Raw genomic sequence first — 17,145 nt, 5'->3', positions numbered from 1 at the left:
AAATTTTTAAACAAACATTCTCATTATCGGTTATACTCATTTTGATATTTATTCGAACCGATTTGGTACATTTTAAATTGAAGGAATATTGCAGTGCTATTTACAAACCCTATTTCTGATATTTCTTACCATAAAGCCAGAATTTTTCCACTAAATCGTTGGGTATAGCGTAAATGATGTATTTTTACCAGTTTTCATTTGAAAAATTGTTTAGTTTCATTACAACTATTTAAAAATATTATGCAAATAGCACAATGTGTAATTGTGCGAAATTTATTTAAGACATCCCAATTTTTACTCAAGTTATTCGCTAAACCGATGGAAACCAAAATTCGTAGACCAAGAATAAATTCGCAAATTTGGAAAAGTTTTGGAAGCAATAATTCTTACATGACTCATTCGATTTGGTTGTAAATTTATGTTAAAGGGCGAATAATATTGAATTCTTGCAATTTCGAGTAATGTGCTTCCATTCTACACAATTTTCAAAAATATGCGATAAATACTTTTTTTGCTTTTCAATTCATTACATGCATAAGCTACTTAATCTGTAACACAAAATCAAGCCAAAACAAAATCACAAATTCATTTAAATTAAAACATATAAACATAAAAGGACTGGGAACAATTAATTCAATAACTTGAATAAATGAGTTTACAAGAGTTTTTGATTTAAAATATTAGCTAAGCGATACCAGCAAAATATTAGTATGGGCACTGGTATTCTGCAGCGATAAGACTAAATAGGTGTTTATTTATACATATGTATATACCATACTATAGGAATAGATAGGTGTTTATATATATGTACTTTTTATCACAGACAGATGACGTCTTCCTATTGCAACTGCTCCATGGCTCTTAGTGCTGATTCTTCATCAATATCTGGAATTACAGATTCAAACATGCTTTTCGGAAAAGCCACATTTCCGATCATAACAACTTCGTTCGGGTCTAGTGACTGTTCTAGGCCATCGATTATATCATTGTTAATAGATGGCATACTCATGAGAGCAGGTGCTACAGTGGGTATTCCACTCATTAAGGCAGCATTGCTTGCTTGTTGCTGCTGAACTGCAACTTGAGCTGCAGCTGCAGCTGCTGCTGCTTCCAACTGAAGTTTTTGCATTTGCATCATCAGACGAGCATTTGCATCCAAGTGAGAATGACGCGCTCTTATATGCTTATCACGATCTCCACGTTGGCGAAAATTTTTCGTACAAAACAGACAACCAAATGGTTTTTCGCCGGTATGAATGCGTTGATGGTTTTTGAGTGCATCTGCTCGATAAAATCGTTTGCCACATTCTTCACATTCATACCGTCGTTCTCCACGATGTATGAGACGATGTTGATAGAAAACGGAACCAGTTAAAAAGCGTTTCCCACAAACTAAACAATGATATGGACGTTCGCCGGTATGACATTTACGTATGTGATCATTCAAATCTGGGCGTATAGTAAATTTGCGCGTACAACCAGGTTCCTTACATGCAAATGGTTTTACTCCTGTAAAATAAGAGGTTTCCAAACCATTATGCTTAATACATAGAATTTTAAATTGATTGTTTACCTTGATGAAAGCGCAAATGCTGCCACAAGTGGCTTGATTGTGTATAGGATTTTCCGCACATATCACATAAGTATTGGCGAGTTTTACTAGAAGATCCTGATCCGTCTTTATCACGTTTATACTTTTTATAATGTTTTTCTTCGTAATGAGCCACACATTCTTGAGCATATTCGAAAACTACATCGCAATACTCACATGGCAACTGTAATACACCTAGACATTTATTCAAACGCGGGAAAAAGTGATATGCTGTGTATCTGAAACATAAATATTGCATATAACACATTAAACAATGTTTTGTCGTAGGTATTATATATACCGATGCTCATGTAACTGATCAAGAGATTGAAATTTATTCTCGCAAACATTGCAAACAAAATATCGCTGGGTGGTAGCTTGATGTACCTTCAAATTTTCTCGCATGAATACACATTCAGCTTGCCAATGTGCGCAAATCTCCTTGGAGGTACGCATATGAATATCGCATGAGAAGCACTCAAAGCGACGGTCTGGTAAATGACAAGCCGAATGGACAAACAGATAAGATACCTCTGAGAAGACAAAGTCGCAAAATTCGCACTGTAAAATGCAACTTAGAATAACCATTTTCAGATAGACCGGAGGCTTATCTTCATGCATTGTTAAGGCATCTGAGCAACCTCTCGCCTGGAATTTAACATAAACAATTTTTGATATGCATACATATATGCCAACATGTGAAGACTTATTTATCTTTATATCTTGAAATTATTTCAGATTTCGAAATTATTGTTATATCTTAAAATTAGCTTTACCTCCACTCTCAAAAAATGCATAGCGTCATCTACATACGTCTCATAAGGTATTTCGGCACAATTATCAAATTCTTTTTCTTCTTGCATTCTTCCCGGAAAATGAGAACATAAATGGGCGAAGGCCGCATGTGGTTCAAAGAAAATACGTCCACATAAAGTACACTTAATTACCACCCGAAGACCATTAACGCTCTGCAGTGAACTACCTTGTGAGGTAGCCGTTTTGCCACCAGAAGAGGCGCCTGGCGTCGGTATTAGATCCATTGCATGTTTCTCCATGTGCCGCAATAAGCCAGAGGCATGAACAAATTTGCGTTCACACAATGTACACTCATGTGGCCCATCTTGTTTTTTTGAATTATTTGTTGATGAATTCGAACCGGTTGATATGTAAGAAGCATTACTGCCTATATTATTATTAGAATTGTTTGCATTACTGTTAATTGAAGCATTGACATCGTATCTAAGTTCATCCTTTAAAAAGCGTCGAATGCGTATTTGGTTTTCCCGCAATAACCGAATACATGCCGGTTCGGGGGGTAATATCGGTTCTTCTTTAATTGGCTTACTAATGGGTGTTGATGCAGAGGCAGGAGGAATTATGAGATTGTGATGTTCATCGTAAACACAAACATGAGACTGAAAGGATATTATATCAAAGAGGCAGTTACAATTCGAGCACTTCACAATACGATAAGCTGACGAGGGTATCTCGGTTGGTATGTTAAATTTAGAATCTAGAGGAGTAAAAATCAGAGTAATTAGTTATGGTCATAATTTGAAATCTATGAACATGTAAAATTTTAACCGATATTCTAAAATAGATGTCGAAAATTTCCTTACCAAACTGATTGCTCTGTGATTGCGACTCAAGAAATTTTAGAAGTTTTAATTCCTCTTCTGTGGCATCGAATGGTGTCGTAGCTTGTTTCGGCGTTTCGGTGACCACTGCAGAAGTTTCAGTAACCGGTGTGGCAAATGGAGTAAGTGGAAGAGTTTCGACTAAATCCAAGAGCGCCGCATCGGAACCTCTACCAGCAATATTACTTAAATCGAGCACGTCATTCATATCAAAAGGAGGAATATTTGCCGGTAATTTAAAAACAGATTCGAAATTTTCCATTCTTGATTTTGTTAAATCTTGCGGTTCAACCTCCGGCAAACAATTTAAACTTCCAGACGGAAATACAAATGTCGCCGATGTATCCGCAACAGTCTTATCTCTGAAGTCTGAATTAAATTCTTTTAACTGGGCGAATAATTGCTCCGAAAGCCATGCATCCGAATTAGAGAATTCTTCCTCACTTGTATTCATCATGGCTATGCTTAGGGATTGTTATTTTAACTAATATATACGAATTCTTCCCGACTAGACGGCCTTTCTAGATTTATTGTTCTTTCCAGAAAAATATGGCGACTTGACAACTTTCGCCAGGCTACTATGTGAAAGCTTTGTGATCAAGTTGCCTTTTGAGTTGCCAAAGATTAATAATGAGATTACTTTCAATGTCAAAGAATGCAATTTATTTCTTATGAATTGCTTACACATTTTTTTAATATTTTTGCCCAACGGTTTTAATACACCACATATCGTTATCCAACACTGCACTCATTCTAATAGCTCACTAATATAGGGCTGTCCCAATGTGTCCTTCTGTCCTTAGCGTCAGCGCATTTAACTAACGTGACGTGTAAAACGTACCGCAGTGCTACAATGAAAGTGTTGCCGCGTATAAAAAAAAACCGTTGATGTCTTTTCGTCAAAGAAAATATAATATATCTTTGTATATACATAGATTTTTGTTGCTTGTGAAATATATTATAAAATTAGTACTTATTGAAGGAAAGGGGGTTTTAACGGAATTTATGGTAGTCGGACACGGTGGGTGCGATCATAACGAGATCTGGACGCATATTCTTTTTGCAGGACTACTTGGTTATTATGGTATTTTTCTACTCTTTCAAGGTTTTATCGAAAAGATAATGGTGCGTTTGAATTGACTCAATTCATTTAAATTCCTTTTATAATACTTTTAAGTGATACAAAATTGTTATTTAAACAGTTGTAATTTTCATCGCACTTACAGTACAGCAGAAGTAGAATGTTGCCAATTTTTGCGCATTTCGGCATCGCGTACGACACGTATGTGGCGCCTTTGACTCAAATACACATAATCTATTTTGCAGTCAGTCGAATTCGTTGCCACAACAGACGGAACGGACCCATTGTGACGGGCCTAAAACACATTTGCAATTAGGAAGTAACATAATTGTATTAACATCGTTAATTCATGATTAGATTTAAATTGTAAACTCACGAATACGGCATTGTTGTATATTTAGTTGCCGCGATAAGCCTTGCTTACAGTCAAAATTCCACAAGCTCTGTCATGTCAAGTGCCCATTTACACAGGGAAACATTTGGAAGAGAAAAATTTTGTTTGTGGGAGAAGGACGGATGCGGAAAAGAGAGGGGATTTCGTCTCCCGTACTGGTGACGCGCTGAGCGCTTCTTATTCGTATTTCCAATCTTAAAGCAATTTCTGACAGTTGCTTCATTTGTTTCCTTCTTTGTGGGAGAAAGTTCTGAGTTCTGTGTTGGTTTTCAATCAAATAGAAGAAATCAACGTTGACAAATATCAGAAGGCGGCTTGGGAAATGCAGAATTATTTTTACTAGTAAAATTGGTATAAATTAAAAAACTCATGGGGCATGCTTATGCTGAATTCTAAGTTTTTCCCCAGTTAGTTTTAAGTTAATTATTTATATATGAAGTATTTTTAGTTAATTTTTTTTTATTCAAGTACAAAAATTTATAAATATATGTAAATAAAAAAAAACATTTATTATTATTATTTATTAACAAATTAAACTAAATTAATTACGTTAATATTGAAAAAGAGCACTAGCTGCTAATCTATCAGCTCTACAAAAATATTTAAAAATATTGAAAATATTTAAATAATAATAATAAAAAGAACGAATTATTTACTATTTAAGCAGTTTGTTCAATGAAATATTTAAGAAACTTTTGACAAACGTTCTCCGCTTAACACGCTAGCGGGTTGTAGAATATATCCAGAAAATGCTAAAGTAGTAAACATAATATACTAGGCGCCTTAATGTAAGCAGCTCGAGCTCATCACCTACATAAAGTATTTAACTTTTTTTAGGAATGCTGCTCAAGTTACATCCAAATTATTGCTCAAAAATAATTTATATATATATAGGTATATAATTGGCGCGTACACCCTTTTTGGGTGTTTGGCCGAGCTCCTCCTCCTATTTGTGGTGTGCGTCTTGATGTTGTTTCACAAATGGAGGGACCTACAGTTTCAAGCCGACTCCGAACGGCAGATATTTTTATGAGGAGCTTTTTCATGGCACAAATACACTCGGAGGTTTGCCATTGCCTGCCGAGGGGCGACCGCTATTAGAAAAATCTTTTTCTTAATTTTGGTGTTTTCACCGAGATTCGAACCGACGTTCTCCCTGTGAATTCCGAATGGTAATCACGCACCAACCCATTCGGCTACGGCGGCCGCCAAAAATAATTTAGCGTTTGTAATATTAATATAACAATTATGAATACGCATAAAATAAAAAAAAAGTATAGTGATGTAAAGTCGAAAAATTTTCTATTCTTCGGATCAATCAATCAATTATTTGTTTTATTTATTATTTGATAAATTAACGATCGCAATAAAATTTAGAATAAAATATGAATTTACATAAAATATCAGCTTTATATCATTCAAGAGTAATGGAAACATGCTATTACTTCCAATGTATCAAAATGAAATAGAAGAAATACCCACTAGGAATGAACACTGGATTTCTTATGAAGATTATTTTCATGATTTCATAATTTTAGATTATACTTTTTTATCTTAAATTAAAACAGAAGAATTATATGAATGCATACATAGAATATCCTCGTCGTATTCGTAGGGAAACCGTTATCGTACTCTTAGGAAAAATTGCTGGTGGTGTAGTATACTGTACAATACTGTTCAATTATAATAATGCTTTCGTAGGCGCATGGTATTGTACTTGTCAAACAATAACCACTTGGAATTGGAATTAAATTATATAGAACCTTCAATTTATTATAACAAACCCTACCATAACGAACAGCAAATATTTAACTAACTTGATTTAAACATTTCATTATAGGAAATATCGTTGTATTTTCAACATTTAATTACGGCCTGACAATCTAATCTTTTTCCAAGAGGTCTGTTATCTGGAGGTTTTTTATTTGTTTATATTTTTTTCTATACAAACCTAATTGACATGCAAACTGAGTTTTTCATTTAAATAGAAAATATTAACTTGAAATTTGCCTACACGACGTTTCATTTGTTGTTTCTAATCACTGCACGTTCATAGCTACTAAAAACGATCGGCAATGTGTTCCAGTGCAAGCGTACAACAACGTAAGGGAACTAGAAATTTACACTTAATTAACCTTGCCCGCTGATTTTACATTTCTATTGCAGTGAACTAGACAATTGTTGTATTATTTTTCTTGGCTAGAATTTAGTATAGTGCCGATCGCTTTGGAAAAAACGGTAAAAAGGGGGTGATAGAGGGGTGTATCCCCATCTTAAAACTGAAAACAGAACCTGCCGGAGGCTTATAGTTTTTAAGTAATTTAATGTTAAAGTTCTATAATTTAGCGAAAAGTTGGTGTTGCCATACACCTGAAATGAAAACGAAGTTCGCACGCAGGGATGTTCAGTGAAAGGTTCATTGTAAAACTGCAGTATTTTTTGCTGTAATTTAAACTTGAGAAATGAATTTGAAAATAAAAACATACAACTCATTTAAACTTAAAAACAATGATATTAAGCGTATCACAAAAAATAATAAGGTAATTAAAATTAAATTAAATTAATTAACACAGTATTTTTGCGTGGAACTCTTTATCGCGTAGGCGGCCTTCGGCCGCGCTTCATAAAAATAACCCTCATCAGTCCAACTCCGGCTACGCAATCCACAGTATTTTTGCGTAGAACTCCTTTTCGCATGGGCGGCCTTCGGCCGCGCTTCAAAAAAATAACCCTCATCAGTCCAACTCCGGCTACGCAATCCACAGTATTTTTGCGTAGAACTCCTTTTCGCGTGGGCGGCCTTCGGCCGCGCTTCAAAAAAATAACCCTCATCAGTCCAACTCCGGCTACGCAATCCACAGTATTTTTGCGTAGAACTCCTTTTCGCGTGGGCGGCCTTCGGCCGCACTTCAAAAAAATAACCCTCATCAGTCCAACTCCGGCTACGCAATCCACAGTATTTTTGCGTAGAACTCCTTTTCGCATGGGCGGCCTTCGGCCGCGCTTCAAAAAAATAACCCTCATCAGTCCAACTCCGGCTACGCAATCCACAGTATTTTTGCGTAGAACTCCTTTTCGCGTGGGCGGCCTTCGGCCGCACTTCAAAAAAATTACCCTCATCAGTCCAACTCCGGCTACGCAATCCACAGTATTTTTGCGTTAAACTCCTTTTCGCGTGGGCGGCCTTCGGCCGCACTTCAAAAAAATAGCCCTCATCAGTCCAACTCCGGCTACGCAATCCACAGTATTTTTGCGTAGAACTCCTTTTCGCGTGGGCGGCCTTCGGCCGCACTTCAAAAAAATAACCCTCATCAGTCCAACTCCGGCTACGCAATCCACAGTATTTTTGCGTAGAACTCCTTTTCGCATGGGCGGCCTTCGGCCGCGCTTCAAAAAAATAACCCTCATCAGTCCAACTCCGGCTACGCAATCCACAGTATTTTTGCGTAGAACTCCTTTTCGCGTGGGCGGCCTTCGGCCGCACTTCAAAAAAATTACCCTCATCAGTCCAACTCCGGCTACGCAATCCACAGTATTTTTGCGTTAAACTCCTTTTCGCGTGGGCGGCCTTCGGCCGCACTTCAAAAAAATAACCCTCATCAGTCCAACTCCGGCTACGCAATGCACAGTATTTTTGCGTAAAACTCCTTTCCGTATTAAAACCATTGAACCCAAAATTAAAACGTCATATGCGTGTATGTAGTAAGCAGGCACAATAACCCCCATTCCCATCATTAACACTAAACTCAAGTACTTAATTTTTGTTTTCATTTGTAGGCATCCGGCAACACCATACTGTTGTAATTCCAACTTCTTCTTGTTCGCGCTTAAAATTGGAATGTGATTGCATAGGGAAATGAATTTGCATTTAATTTTAATAGATATAATTAGAATATTAGCATAAAAATCGGTACAAACACGCGTGTGAGTGTATATTTGGTGATTTATAGTGAAATGTTAAAAAATATAGAGTGTAATGTGGCAAATTATACTGATGTTCCCAAGGGCATTTTGAATGTAAATAATTAAAAAATTATTATTTCCCGATTAATTTAAAGTTATAAAGAGTGTTACTTAACACCTCACTAACATCTCCACCAAGTTTCATTAAAAAAAACATTATAGTTTGCCAGAAATTCCAAGATCGGCACTGTTCTAAACTCCAGCCTTTTTCTTCCTAGTATTTATGTGATTGACTTTTCTGCCGAAACGCAACACATCCAAAACAGGCGTTGACGATTCATGTGAAGACAACAAAAATTATTTTCTCAATCTCAAATAGTGGCGTTATCTATATATTATCTGGAGCTTATTGTAAAGATAGCGACTTTATTTTCAGTGGGGTGCAATTCATTTACCATTTCTTTGATTCTGTGTATATCCGCACTTGCATTATGCAACGCATAGCTGTCATTGGTGGCACCGGCATGACCGGTCAATGTGTCGTCGATTACGCTTTGCAAAAAGGTACAAAATAAGTTTATATATACGTAAATAATGACAAAATACATATTATTTTTGTAGGGTTAAAGGTTCGTGTTTTGTATCGGAGTGAAACGACGTTACCAGAACATTTTAAAGACAAAGTCGAATTAATTAAAGGCAACGTTCTCAATTTAGAAGATTGTAAAAAAGCTATCGATGGAGTCGACGGAGTTTGTATCATTTTGGGCACACGAAATAAGTTAGAGGCCACTACAGAGTTGTCAACTGGCACGGAAAACTTGATTACTGCTATGAAAGATAAGAATGTACGTCGGTTTTCCATCGTTATGTCATCATTCTTATTCCGTCCGCTTGCTGAAGTACCTGGGGTGTTCCATAAATTAAATGAGGAACATAAGCGAATGCTGGATTTGACAAAAGCTTCTGGCTTGGATTACGTAGCTGTATTGCCACCGCATATTGCCGACGAGGCACCAACCGATTATACAGTGCTGCATGATGAAGCACCAGGGCGTGCAATCTCTAAATATGACTTAGCAAAATTCATAGTGGACTCTTTGGAACAAGAAGAGCATATTGGCAAAGTTTGTGGTATAGCCAAAAAAGTAGCACAGTAGAAGAGAACACAAACAATTTCGCATCCTAAAGTAGTTTTGTAATGACGGTAATAAAGTGCCTATTTGCAAAACATCGTTTGCACAAATTCTGTTTATATAAATATATCTAACATGCTTGCACATATATTTAGCTGCAACTCATTTTCGATATTGAATTAAATGTACATATTAGTATGCTTAATGCGAAATACAAATGAATAAATTACATTAAACTTTAAATGTCGTGCCTTATTGATTTGAGAATTGATTCTCATGCTATATCTGATAAGCTTGTACCTTTTTCTACCGTCAGGCAATAATTATTGTTATTCTTGATTAGTGCGATAGCCACTTGCGCGATTTTGCAAGAGTTTAACAAAGCGCCCGTTGTTGTTGTTGTTGTTGTTTTTAACAGCGTAGTTAGCCCTGTCAGTGTAGGTATATCATCTGTCATCTTCGTCTAGCTCATCTAGGGGTAGGCCCAGGAAACATGCTGTTTCGACAGGTTGGGTCCAGAGGGAGAGGGGGGTTAGATGAGTCTGATTGAGGGGGCATGTGAAGAGGTGGTTAGTGTCGTGCGGGGTCCCTTCACATGCCGGACATGTGTTTGGTATGTCGGGGTCAATTCTGGATAGGTAGGAGTTTAACCTGCTACAATATCCAGAACGTAATTGTGCCAATGTTACACGAGTCTCACGGGGAAGCTGGAGCTCTTCATCTGCAATGGGTGGTGGTTGGACTCCGATTACGGCATTCACAGGACGGGAGTTCATGAAGGTGGTAACGGTCTCCCGGTGAATGTCGTTTATTGACTGTCTGAATACTGTCCTGTCCAGTAGGTCTCGGTTAGTTTTGTCCTGGAGTTCGTCAGCGTAGTCGAGGAGATGTCTCCTGACGTGTCTGGGAGGCGGCTCGGGCTCAAGCAGGTGTCTGCAGGGGTGAAACCTGCGGTAGCACCCCAGCAGGAGCTGCTTGCTGAGCAATTTGTTGTGCTCCGCAACTGGGAGCATTTGTGCCTCGTTGTGCAGGTGTTGTATGGGCGACATCAGGAGGCACCCGGTCGCTGTCCGAATGGCGGTATTCTGACATGTCTGCAGCTTTGTCCACTGCGAATCACTAGTACCAGGCGACCAGACAGGCGCAGCATAGTTTAGAACCGGCCGGCCAATTGCCTTAAATGTCGAAAGCAACAGTTCTTTGTCCTTGCCCCAAGTGCTGCCGGCCAGCGATTTGAGGACCTTGTTGCGATTTTGGACCTTAGTGGCAATTGCGGTTGTATGCGCAGAGAAGGAGAGCAAGCTGTCGAAGGTTACACCCAAAATTTTGGGGTTATTCACAGTCGGAATTGGTGTGTCATCGACTTTTACCTTAAGGGACAGCTTGACCTCCTTTGTCCAGGTGGTGAAAAGGGTCGCCGTGGACTTGGTGGGGGAAAGTTGTAGATTCCTCGCAGTGAAAAAGCGAGAAAGGTCGGTGAGGTAGTTGTTCACTTTGGAACACAGGCCATCGATGTCATTGCCCGACGCCATTATCGTGCAATCGTCAGCGTATGAGATCAGGGAAACTCCCGCTGGTGGTTGGGGGAGCTTCGAGATGTAGAAGTTAAAAAGCAAGGGTGAAAGGACACCACCCTGCGGTACGCCTTGCTTAATCTTCCTCTGCTTTGACATTTGATCTCGAAAAATCACTGACGAGTGCCGACCGCTCAGGTAGTTCGCGGACCACCTCTTCAGCCCTGGCGGGAGTGTCGACTGATAAATATCATCTAGTAGCGTGGAATGGCTGACTGTATCGAAAGCCTTCTGTAGGTCCAACGCTACTAGGACAGTCCTCTCGCAGGGGCGGTTTTGGTTAAGCCCGCGATTTATCTGGGCGTTTATGGCGGTGAGTGCCGTGGTGGTGCTGTGCACTCGTCGGAATCCGTGCTGATGTGGGGCTGGGGCCAGGTGTGTCGTGAAGAGTGGGAGTAGGAGGGCCTCAAGTGTCTTCACTACTGGGGAAAGGAGAGTTATCGGCCGATAAGACTCCCCTTGGTTGGCGGGTTTCCCAGGTTTCAATAGTGGGACCACTCTCCCTGCTTTCCACTTGTCAGGGATGATGAGAGTGGCCAGAGACAAATTGAAGACCCTTGTGAGATATCCTACTCCCAGGGGTCCCAGATGCTTCAGCATCAGCGCGTTGAGTCCGTCAGGGCCAATGGCTTTCGATGTTTTCGTTTTGTTGATGGCCCCCTGAACCTCATCACCGGAGAAGGTAAGTGGCGCACTGTCGTTCGTCAGTTTGTGCAGCCTTCTGGTAACACGACGTTTGGTTCTGTCGCCCGGAGGATGCAGTGTAAACAGCCGGCTAAAATAGCTCGCGCATCGCTTCGGGTCCGACGAAGTACAACCGTTGAAGGTGATTGCCACCTTGTCGTTGTGTTTCGTCGGGTTCGACAGGGACCTAACGGTGGACCAGAGCTTACCCACTCCGGAGGTGAGGTTACAAGTCTTCAGGTGCTCAACCCATTTAGACCGCTTATGTTGATTTACCAGTTGCCGGATCTCCAAATTAAGATCCCTTATGCGGGGATCCCCGGGATCGGCCTGGCGTAGGTGGTCACGCTCGGTTGCTAAACTGGCTGCTTCTGCTGGGAAATGAGGACGTATGTCCTTATAACATCCAGCTGGGATGAAGCGAGCCGCAGCAGCTGTGAGCACCTTGCGGAATGCGCGTTCGCCAACGCGCACATCAGTGGGGATGGGAAGAGCGGCGAAGGTGTCCTCGGTGAATTCCGTGAAGCCGGCCCAATTAGCTTTTTTAAAGTTAAAATAGGACCGGTGATTCGCGGAAACGAAGTCGGCAGGTCTCTCGATCGAGACGATAATGGGCAAGTGGTCTGATGCAAGCGATAGCATAGGTCGCCACGTTATGCTACTTATCAGACCAGCGCTAGCAATTGTTAGGTCAGGCGAGCTGCTGCAATTGCCCACTACCCTGGTGGGGGCGTCGTCGTTTACTGTGCTGAATGTCGAGTCGTCTATCTGCTCTGCCAGTTGTTGTCCCCTACGATCGTTTGGCAGGCTTGAATGCCAAAGATCGTGATGCGCATTGAAGTCACCTACAACCAATCGGTTTTCACCTCTGAGGAGCGCACCTATATCAGGGTGATATCCAGCCGGGCAGCAGGTGCCATATTATATATATTAAATATTTCGAGCTCGGAATCGCCTGACCGGACAGCTATGCCTTGACATTCTAAGGTGCTGTCCCTGCGGTCGATTCCTTCATCGATAAGACGATACTGCACAGTGTGGTGGACTATAAACGCTAGGCCACCACCATTGTCTCGCTCGCGATCACGTCTGTGCACGTTGTAGCCATCCCTGGTGATCAGAGATGACCTAGCGTGCAACTTTGTTTCTTGGACCGCAGCTATCTTGATACTGTGCCGGCTCATAAAGTCGACTATCTCGTCGACCTTACTCGTAAGTCCGTTGCAGTTTAGCTGGAGAAGCTTGAAGCTTCTCGGTGAGGTCAGTGTAATCCGGGGGGTGAGGGACGCGTGGTGTTGTCTGCGTTGGGCCTGCTGCGCAATCCACTGTGGCTGTTGCGGCCTGATGGTGGTGGGCGGCCGCGCCTCCGAGGGCGGTTGTGGGTGCAGAGCTCTGCAGCAGGGGGCAACGTAGGCAGTTGTCCACTCACGGGTGGTGCGCAGGCCGGAACATCTCCGAAAATGGCACCAGCCATTGCAGGAATTGCATTGGACTGTTACCAGATTCCGAGGTATTACGACCTGACACACGGAACAGACTGTGCGGGGGACCAGGAGCTGCTGGTTTGTCCCCGCACTGGGGTTGGAGCTGGAAGGGAGGGGAGGGGTTGAAGGGGAGTTGTGTTGCTCCGATAGGCTCCTCACCGTGGAGGTGTGGGTTGTGGTGGCGGTTGGTATTGCCGGCCTATCAGGGGGTGTGCTAGCCGTGGAGGCATCAGACGCTTGTTGGCGGGAGCAACACGTGGCCACATACCGTGTGGTCCACTCCCTGTGCGACTTAAGGCCTGAGCAGGTCTTAAGGTGGCTCCACCCGTTGCACTTATTGCACCTAACCGAGGTGGAGTTCGGGTGGAGCCGTTGATGGCAGACGCAGCAGTAGAATACTTCTGGCCCAGGGTTGGATTCAACTCCAGCCCTGAGGAGAAGTATTTGGAGCAGGTTTGCTGCGAGAGTTTGCTCCTGTGACGTAAGGGTTTGGTTGATATACGGTACACTAGACAGGGCTAGTGTACTGGGGCGGCAGCCCTTGGTCGGGAAAAACCCGAGTCATTCCGGTAACGTAGAACCGGCGCCCGTCGTATGGAATACTTTCAGAGTCGGAGCTTTTGTATCCATTCGGACGACTTGACTCAGCCAACGAAGCCACCAGATCTTTATTCGCTGCGCTATGTCCATGTTATCGTAAAGCTCATACAGCTCATTGCTCCATCGCCTACGATACTCTTTTTCAAACACTTCTAAGGACGCCTCATCGGATATTGTCACCGTCCAAGCTTCTGCGCCATACGTTAGGGCGGGCATGATGAGAGACTTGTAAAGTGCTAGTTTTGTTCGTCGAGAGAGGAATTTACTACTGAATTATCTACTTAGTTCAAAGTAGCCCTCGCTGGCAAGAGAGAGATTTTCCATTGAATTTCAAAGCTGACATTGTTATCGGTGTTAGTGCTGGATCCCAGATAAATGAAGTCTCTTACAATCATAGCTATAAACAAGGTATTTTGTTTTGTCCTTGTTCACCACCAAATCCATTCGCTTTGCTTCTTTCTCCAGTCTGGAAAAAGATAGAATAAACAGCGCGGTTGTTAAGGCTGATGATGTGAATATCGCCGGCATACAACAATTGCACACTCTTATAAAAACTTGTGCCGGAAAGATTAAGACCTGCGGCTCTAGCATCAGGTTAAAGAAGTCACGAGTCATTCTGTCTGAAACCCCGATTGGTATCAAACGGCTAGGTCCTTCCCAATTCTAACGGTGCTGCGGGTATTAAGAAACGCTATCTTGCATGGCCGTATTAATTCGCGGGGATACCAAATTCAAACATCGCGACATATAAGCAACTCCTTTTCGTGCTGTCGAATAGAGCTTTAAATCGACAAAAATATGATGCGTGTTGATTCTCCTCTCATGGGTCTTTTCCAACACTTGGCGTATTGTGAATATCTGGTCGAGTGTAGATCTTTTAGCCAAGACTAAAGCAGGGACTTGCAAGGTCTAATAATTAGGAGCTCAAATTTCTTAAATTACTGAAGTACAAATGCACATATAAATTATTTGCGATTCTCTTCTACAGTTTTCTTAAAAAATAATTTATTGATTATAAAAGTATTAGTTCCAGACTAAATTAATGAATTAAGTTACTTCATATTTTTACTTTTTTCTCCGGAGGAGGTTTCATATCGACTCCCTCCACCTTTGGTTCAATGCCGGCCTGCGTCACACTAGGCGATGGACTTGTCTCTGAAGGCACGATACCATTATTCGATGTTGTTGCATTGCCAATGGTGTTGCCTGTATCACTTGCCGTGCCTTCTTGAGCAGTATTTTGTAATTGCGATTGATGCAACTGTTGTTGATTTTGCATTTGTTGTTGATGTATAATTGGCGGTATTGGAGGTGGAAATTTTCGCAATAACTCAGCTAGCAGCATATCAACTCGTTGTTTTTGAAATATTGTGCCACTGTCATCTTTACTAGATGATGCATCTTTTTTATTAGCCTTCGATTTATCTGAAACTAGAGACCTTTGTTTACTCTTGGTCCTTTTGTATGTATATAGTTATTAATATTTACTCACGTGCTTTGTTTGAAACAAAATCCCACGTATACCCTTTGTTTGGATGATATCGGGAATAGCTACTGGCTTCTTCGAAAGCTGATTGCAAATTTGTAACGGTGGCAAGCTAAAAAAACATTTATTATTAAATATTTTTGTTCTTAATATGTGCATACAATTCTTGAATTTATGACGCTTGATAGATCCGGTGCCTTATACACCATACCACCAATGATATAGTAATCCGCCATCGGTGTCGCCTCTGTTGGACTATGACGATGTTGCTTTCTAATAACATACAATATAGGTTCCGCCACGTGAAGAAGGATATACTCGATGCCAACCATATTGCTGAAAAAAAAATTGTAAACAAAAGTATAAATTTTGATGTTAGCTAAGTAATTTTACTTTAGGTGTTCCAGACTCAAACGCTGCATACGAATCGTTTCGTTATTGCAAACTCGATCGTAAAAGGGATTCGATTTCCGGCAAAAGTAATCCATAACAGTAGCTGGACTAAGTGACGCCATCATTTGAGTATCGTGCCAGGATACCCATAATGGATTCTCCTGTGCAATTGGCTGAGGAATTTGTCGCCCGGGTAACATTATAAACAATCTTTTTTCACACTCAAGTTAGATTGTTTAGCCGGCTACTCAATTTATTTCTTCTATTTACGCTTCCTTAAATGTCACTCGAGGGTCAATGCAGCGAACTTGAACGCCAAGTGTTGCTTTCGTTCTTTCCTATTTGAACAAATGCAAACTGTTTATGTTTTATTTTTAGATCGTATTGACTTATTTTTGATACAGTTTTATTTATTGTTTGTTGTGTAATAAATCTTTAGCAGTCGGTCAGTGATCGCGGGCACAAAACGTGAGGGCGTTATAGCAAATAAATTTAACAACGGGCACGCGACACGAATTCTAGTGAGTCATTGCATTGTGTATACTTTCACTTTTCGCATTGTTGTTTGCTTGCTGTGATAATCATTCTGTTGTTATTATATTTCTAATCGTACATAAAATTACTGAAAATAAGAAAAACTAGCCAGGCAAACGCGTAAAAGAACGAAACGAAATATGCTTGAAGAATAACAGCTGACTGGGTTGCAGCCGTGGTAAAAAGTACTAAAGCGAAAGAACGGACTATTTCGTTTTACTTATACCAAGGCGAATTCGTAGAAGGTGAATTCGCTAGATCAACTACATGTATTTTGTTTTGGCAATTTTTGAGTGTCTAAATTTCAATGAGAATCTAAACAAAGGAACAAGCAAATATCAAATTAGATTATCTAGTGCCATCAACCACAGTGTACAGAATACAGAATGTAGTGTCTTTCTAAAAACGCTACTTTAATTTTCGCGGTTGTGACACTCGATGATGTAATCTCTTCAAATACACAAACAAAAGGCATATAAGTTACTTGTTAGTAAATATTCACTGAAATGCATGGTAATATAGTGATTTGATTTTTAAGCAGACAAAAAAAAGTGATTAACACGTGTGTCGAATTGGAAAGCAAGGATCAGATGCAATTTTTTGCGATTTCGTGCCGATGTCGCCGTGACGAGAAAGTGTATATATGAG

At 40.7% G+C, this 17,145-nt stretch overlaps 3 protein-coding genes across 3 annotated transcripts; 1 reads left to right on the top strand and 2 right to left on the bottom strand.

Annotated features, from left to right (window-relative positions):
* Positions 1 to 63: 63 nt before the first annotated feature.
* Positions 64 to 3,923, bottom strand: LOC129235361 (testis-specific zinc finger protein topi). The gene is made up of 5 exons (XM_054869169.1): positions 3,211 to 3,923; positions 2,368 to 3,104; positions 1,893 to 2,239; positions 1,574 to 1,830; positions 64 to 1,509 (listed from the first exon to the last, which is right to left on the bottom strand). The coding sequence occupies exons 1-5, from the start codon at positions 3,683 to 3,685 to the stop codon at positions 839 to 841; spliced, it is 2,487 nt and encodes an 828-aa protein (XP_054725144.1). The 5' UTR covers positions 3,686 to 3,923; the 3' UTR covers positions 64 to 838.
* Positions 3,924 to 6,654: 2,731 nt separating this feature from the next.
* On the top strand, positions 6,655 to 9,985 carry LOC129235377 (flavin reductase (NADPH)). The gene is made up of 3 exons (XM_054869190.1): positions 6,655 to 6,806; positions 8,885 to 9,170; positions 9,228 to 9,985. Exons 2-3 carry the CDS (start codon positions 9,098 to 9,100, stop codon positions 9,764 to 9,766), a joined length of 612 nt encoding a protein of 203 aa, XP_054725165.1. The 5' UTR covers positions 6,655 to 6,806; positions 8,885 to 9,097; the 3' UTR covers positions 9,767 to 9,985.
* A 5,060-nt stretch (positions 9,986 to 15,045) lies between these two features.
* LOC129247269 (mediator of RNA polymerase II transcription subunit 6) lies at positions 15,046 to 16,641 on the bottom strand. The gene is made up of 4 exons (XM_054886332.1): positions 15,964 to 16,641; positions 15,732 to 15,906; positions 15,577 to 15,682; positions 15,046 to 15,515 (listed from the first exon to the last, which is right to left on the bottom strand). Exons 1-4 carry the CDS (start codon positions 16,161 to 16,163, stop codon positions 15,142 to 15,144), a joined length of 855 nt encoding a protein of 284 aa, XP_054742307.1. The 5' UTR covers positions 16,164 to 16,641; the 3' UTR covers positions 15,046 to 15,141.
* Positions 16,642 to 17,145: the final 504 nt, after the last annotated feature.

Source organism: Anastrepha obliqua, chromosome 1 (genome assembly GCF_027943255.1).
Source record: "Anastrepha obliqua isolate idAnaObli1 chromosome 1, idAnaObli1_1.0, whole genome shotgun sequence".
Classification (NCBI taxonomy): domain Eukaryota; kingdom Metazoa; phylum Arthropoda; class Insecta; order Diptera; family Tephritidae; genus Anastrepha; species Anastrepha obliqua.
Note: the sequence above shows the minus strand (reverse complement) of the source record. Positions and strands in the feature narration are given on the sequence as shown.

What these genes read in the sequence shown, in the direction of transcription:
- LOC129235361 (XM_054869169.1), bottom strand. Translation starts at nt 3,685, where the DNA reads ATGATGAATACAAGTGAGGAAGAATTCTCTAATTCGGATGCATGGCTT. An exon ending in ATCACAGAGCAATCAGTTTG is followed by an intron (nt 3,105 to 3,210) that starts GTAAGGAAATTT and finishes TTACTCCTCTAG; the next exon opens with ATTCTAAATTTAACATACCA. An exon ending in GATCAGTTACATGAGCATCG is followed by an intron (nt 1,831 to 1,892) that starts GTATATATAATA and finishes TTTATGTTTCAG; the next exon opens with ATACACAGCATATCACTTTT.
- LOC129247269 (XM_054886332.1), bottom strand. Translation starts at nt 16,163, where the DNA reads ATGTTACCCGGGCGACAAATTCCTCAGCCAATTGCACAGGAGAATCCA. An exon ending in TTGAGTCTGGAACACCTAAA is followed by an intron (nt 15,907 to 15,963) that starts GTAAAATTACTT and finishes TTTTTTTTTCAG; the next exon opens with CAATATGGTTGGCATCGAGT. An exon ending in GCGTCATAAATTCAAGAATT is followed by an intron (nt 15,683 to 15,731) that starts GTATGCACATAT and finishes ATGTTTTTTTAG; the next exon opens with CTTGCCACCGTTACAAATTT.
- LOC129235377 (XM_054869190.1), top strand. Translation starts at nt 9,098, where the DNA reads ATGCAACGCATAGCTGTCATTGGTGGCACCGGCATGACCGGTCAATGT. An exon ending in CGATTACGCTTTGCAAAAAG is followed by an intron (nt 9,171 to 9,227) that starts GTACAAAATAAG and finishes TTATTTTTGTAG; the next exon opens with GGTTAAAGGTTCGTGTTTTG.